The sequence below is a fragment of the Lactuca sativa genome, chromosome 1 (genome assembly GCF_002870075.4).
Source record: "Lactuca sativa cultivar Salinas chromosome 1, Lsat_Salinas_v11, whole genome shotgun sequence".
Taxonomy (NCBI): Eukaryota; Viridiplantae; Streptophyta; class Magnoliopsida; order Asterales; family Asteraceae; genus Lactuca; species Lactuca sativa.
In genome coordinates this window covers 130,849,891-130,855,453 of record NC_056623.2, presented here as the reverse complement: position 1 = coordinate 130,855,453, position 5,563 = coordinate 130,849,891, and the positions used below count along the sequence as shown (strand labels likewise).

General features: G+C 33.2%; 1 protein-coding gene across 1 annotated transcript; it reads right to left on the bottom strand.

The window, feature by feature from the left end:
- Positions 1-1,518: 1,518 nt before the first annotated feature.
- Positions 1,519-5,177, bottom strand: LOC111879929 (uncharacterized). Its single transcript, XM_023876355.3, has 7 exons — positions 5,035-5,177; positions 4,352-4,420; positions 4,199-4,248; positions 3,636-3,700; positions 2,638-2,729; positions 1,904-1,975; positions 1,519-1,777 (listed from the first exon to the last, which is right to left on the bottom strand). Exons 1-7 carry the CDS (start codon positions 5,035-5,037, stop codon positions 1,739-1,741), a joined length of 390 nt encoding a protein of 129 aa, XP_023732123.1. The 5' UTR covers positions 5,038-5,177; the 3' UTR covers positions 1,519-1,738.
- Between the last annotated feature and the right edge of the window lie 386 nt (positions 5,178-5,563).

Below are 5,563 nucleotides of genomic sequence, written 5' to 3'. Positions count from 1 at the left end.
TTTTATTCATTTCATATATTTCTAGTTCTATTATTTTTTTTTATTTATGTCATATATCTAAAAAACATATAAATTAATTAAACATAATTTCATTAAATAGTAAACTAAAAATACCATACAAACAAAAATAAAAAAACATTGAAAAAAAAAACACATGAAGCCGACTTTCATTATCTTCCACATGTCGTTGAGTGCGCTTCGTTTTGTCACGCCCCATAGGTCGTCGTGGCGGAGAGATTTCCTCGATGTCGTCAAACTCGTTCGGGATCTCATCGGTGTCCGCGTTGAGGTCGATGTTCGTGTGTACATCGGAAACGTCAACCAAACCCGAACCACGAGACCTCTTGGATTGTTGTTCCGATGATGTTGGCGTTTTCATCCATTTTGGATCTTTCCTCACTATCTCCCATACTTTTTCATACTCAAATACCTGCCCCATTTGCACGTGATATTCCTCCATCGCGGCTCTAAACACATCGAAATCATTGGCACCACTATGAAGTTGCGAAGAAAGTTTTTTGTATATGGAGTTGAATTTAGTGCACTTCCGGCTAATTTGAGTCAATTTGCCACTAAGCATATCATTATTGCGATATGTGTCATCCTTGTTTAAAATCGTGCGGAATTTGACGATTACTGCATCCCAAAAAGCAACTCTCTTCATATCGTTCTCCATAGTTGGTTGTTTTGAAGTACCGCACCAAGCCTCCGCCAACGCATGCTCTTCCTCCGGTGTCCACCATGTTGGAGGTGCTTCCGTTTCATCTGTCCCAGCAACAACCTCTTTCCCTTTCTTTTTTGGTCTCCCTTTTTTTCCCGGTGCTCTCTGACTACCCCCGGTTTGCGTCTCGACAACGCGTTCTTGCGTGGGTGTAGGTTGTGTGACTGTTTGGCGCATGGGACTGAATGTGTTAAAAAGGTTTTGTTGAATGTTTGCATTTTGTTGCATAAATGGTGAGGTAGGGAATTGTATTGGGAATGAGACGGGATTGAAAAAATTGTCCGAATATGGAATTTGTGGTGATTTTTGGGAGTTTAGAAGGTTCATGTATCCCTCATATCTCGCAAAACCTAATGGAGTGGATGTGTTTGTCTTCGAAGGAGGGATATTCAGGTTTTGATCCATAGTGGTTATTTTGTTTTGAATGAAATAGAGATAGATATAGAATAGAGGAATTGAAGTGAATAAAATGATATATATATATATATATATATATATATATATATATATATATATATATATATATATATATAAGAAGTAATTTTTTTTTTCATTTCACCGTACCAAACAACGGTAAATATTACCATTTTTCAACGGGACAAAAATGCACAACGGTCAAAATTTTAGCGTTACGACTCGTTACCATGGTAACGCTTGATGGCGTAACGCGCAATAACGTGGGGCTAAGACGGTGTTCCCCATTATGGCGCCGTTAAGCGTTCCTGCCACGTAAGATAACGCTGGTTGCGCGTTGCCTATACTCGGTTGTCTAAACTTCTAATATGGGGGTAAGAAAGTAATTCCAATAGTACAATAGATTAACAAATGGTTAACAAATAATAAGCGGTTGATGAAGGATTCTCAAACGTACCCAACTTAGGTCATATTTAGTACACATATCACATGCTCTTTAAACAAGAGGAATAAGGAGAATTACATGAATTTTGTTTCAACAAAAGGGTAATTTAGTCAATATCAACCACCAAAACATGCCACCAAATTCGAATGGATGAATAACTAATCATCATCATCAAGCACACTCCTTCGCCTTTGTATCTAAGCAAGAACAACAAATGCAAAACAAAGTCAATTACTTGTTCTAATAATCAGTCAACTTTTTGTGATGATAACTCACGAGGGTATTCTCGTCTTTTTCATAAGATCAATAAAAATTAGACTTACTGTAACTTTGGTCTGTTTGGTAGTTTGGGTGTTGATTTGTTCCAACAATGAAATCAGCCTTTCTTCAGAAACCTATATTTATATCACAACATGTAAGATATGAACAAATTAATATAAAATAAAACTTATAAACTTTTTTAACTAACAATCAACCATTTCATTACTTAAAAAAAATAACTGATTATTTAGAGTCAAAATATTTATATTTGAGTTAATCTCAAAAACGACCTTATATATTGTGGTTTTTCCAAATTAAACCTCAACTTTATTTTTTTCCTGAAAAAGACTTTGTATTTCATCATTTTCCCAAAAAGAAGCCCTAAACCTTCAAAACTATTTTTTTTCCTGAAAAAAAGACCTTGTGTTTTTTCATTATTTTCAATCTGGCCCTTTAAGTTTTTGAGGGTTTTTTCGGAAAAAATAAAAAGTTGAGGGTTTTTCCGGAAACAGTTAGAAGGGTTTCCGAAAAAACCCTCAAACTTTTTTTACTTTTTCCCGAAAAAACTCTCACGTTTACAACTTTTTTGAAAAAAAAAACTTAAAGGGCCAGATTGAAAATAATGAAAAAATGCAAGGTCTTTTTTTCAAAAAAAATAAATAAAAGTCGAGGTTTAATCCGGAAAAACACAAAATATTCTAAAAAAGCAAGGAAGTAGTGGTTAAATTAAATACTAATTTTCTGGTTTAAAAATAAAAATATATACAAGTATGAAAGTTGGTTGTGATTTAGGTACCTTCTCAGCAATTTGCCCCATTTGGGCAGCTCTTAGTATAACATCTTCCACTCCTCGAGACTTCTCGGGTTTCACTAATGCTATACGAGCAACTGTAGGGGTAAAATGGTCATTTAGTCTCATTCACACTTTATCCATGTAAGCATCATTACGCCATACAGTATGTTTGGCGTGTCACAGCCAGCTTATTTTTCGAGCTTTTTTTAGTTGTCATGTTTGGCAAACCAAAAAAGTAGCTTAAACTTAGCTTTTCAAGAGTTTTTTTAAAATTTTCCAAATATACCCCTTAATTAATTATAGAGAATATATTTTTTTAAATGTCATTTTATAACTTTCTGCTACTTTTGCCAAACATCATTTTTTACCAGTTAGCTTTTCAGCTATTAGTCAAGCTTTTCAGCTAACAACTAGTTTTTCCGCTAATCAGATGGCTTTTCAGCTAACGACTAGTTTTTCAGCTTATATGCCAAACATAGCCTTAGACCAGCTTTTTAGGAGCTTTTTAAAATTTTTCCAAATATACCCCTTGATTAATTATAGAAAACATATTATTTTATATGCCCTTTTATGTCATTTCATAACTTTCAATTACTTTTATCAAACATCATTTTTTACTAGCTAGTTTTTCAGCTATCAATTGAGTTTCATATAATAGCTAGTTTTTCAACTATTAGTCAGGTTTTGATATAACAGCTAGTTTTTCAGTTATCAGATGGCTTTTCAGCTAACAGCTAGCTTTTCAACTAGCACACCAAACATAGCCTTAATAGAAAAAAAAAGAAGAAATAACTTATCAATAGACTTAATGGATATATATAAGAGTATTTCTTTTAAAAGTTTAACCATCATTTAATAAATATTTTAAGCACTATTTATCTAGTCAGCAATTAGTGGGGAAAAAGAAACCAGGTTGCATATTCCATAAGTGAATAAAAGAATGGAACATTGTTGCATATATAAGCATATATATAAAAAAGAGCATATGCAAGGGTACTTACGTCTTTCACGTGCTTCAGATGACAATATCTGACTAAGCATCATCTGCCTCCGTTCATCTGCCTCGCTGTATAAGTTGTTTAAGTAGTTTAAATCAGCAAAAACAATTTTATTAATAATAATAATAATAATAATAATAATAATAATAATAATAATAATCACTTCCACAAATTCTATTAATTGTTAAGCTATCTTTCAAAAAATTTCCATTTACTCAAAACAAAAACTCTCTAATACTTCATAATACAACCTCAATAAAAAAATTCATTTGAAAAAAGCTTCGTTCATTTTACATTAACAGCTATCCCCATAATGAAAACACAAGTTAATGAAAACTATAACTAGAATAATGACACTTTAATGTCTACAAAAGAGTAATCAAGGCAAACTTATTTCGTTCCCAATTCCCATTAAGTCTTATGTTTTTACAGATTTGCCCTCATTTATCTTTCCCCTTCCATTTCCACAAATGTGGCAACTTTTTCTTAAACACTTTTTAAAAATCATTTATCTCAAGAGCCTAAGAATATGAACCAATTGATGTTAATAATACAAGAAATACAACCTTTTTGCTTCATCTTGAGCTTTTTGTTGATCAGGGTTTTGCTGACTTCCCTGTTTTCATATATGCAAGTTCCAAAGTAAATACAATTTTATAAAAGAAATTTAAAACTAAATATGACAATTAACAATAAATAAATAAATAAAATTCACTTACACCACCACCATGTTGAGCCATTAGCTCCTGCATTCTTCTTTGCCTGATAGCTTCTAGTTCTGGATCAGCCTGAAATACATTACACAACCAATAATTGTTGTTTAAACTGTTGTTTCTTTTTAACTTAATCCAAAAAAAAACAACTTAAGAGTCATTAATCCAATACTTTAATGCTGCAACAAGAAACAAAACCTCAGATCATGGTATTTACCTTACAAAGATATGTTATGAGACATAGAAACCTTTAACTTTAGCATTATATTGATACTTTTGGGTGTATACATTACAACATCAGGTTTAGACATTCATCGATTTCATTGTATACTCTAGTCTAGCTCTCCAACAAGAATTGAACAAGATTCAAGAAATCAAATCAAACTAAAACACAAATCTGGAATTGATTAGGTTACACTTCTTCTCCGCAATAACTCAGAAAAATTCATATCGAGAAGTAAGTTGTAACAACACAATCAAGCGTAAAGATAATGACTAAAGTCATGGAGGTATGAGCAGATAGATCATAAATCCTTCAAGAACATAAAAAGGACTTCAATTCGCATGCGTATATTTCTAAAGGCGATACTAATTTTAACCCATCGTAGTTTGTTGTTAATTTTTAATCACCGTCAGTACATAGACACATACACATCTTCCCGTGTGATTAGGAGGAGTAGAGAAATTACCATCGGTTTCTGCAGAATCGAAGTCGGTGCCGGAGCTTTGTTTCTTTGAATTTCTGGGTGAATCGGCAAACAGTGAAGTGGGGGAGGAAGAGACGATGGAGATGGCGTTTAGAGAACGCGTTTGGTTGGGGATGTAAAAGGCTTAAAACCGCATTATATATATTTTGTACTTGGAAATAATAGTTTTTATCTTTTTATTTGACAAAATTGCACGATTGGTCCCTTGGTTGGCTGAAAATTATCATTTTGGTCCAAACAAGTTTGGCCTAACACCGTAGGTTTAAAGTTTTCGTTTTGTTGCGAGTTTAGTCCAATTTGGTTTTAACTTTCCCTTAAGTAGTCCCTACGATGGTTTCCCTCAAATGGTACCTACAGATGTTAAGTTGCACGCAAATAGTCCCTGAGTTAGATGTTTGTCCATTCCAACGTTAACCTGCCCCTACATAACTTCCATTGTTGCACATGAGGGTATTTATGTCAATTTACCCTAAAGAACCTTTTCTGAACAACTAACTTAATAGCTTTAACC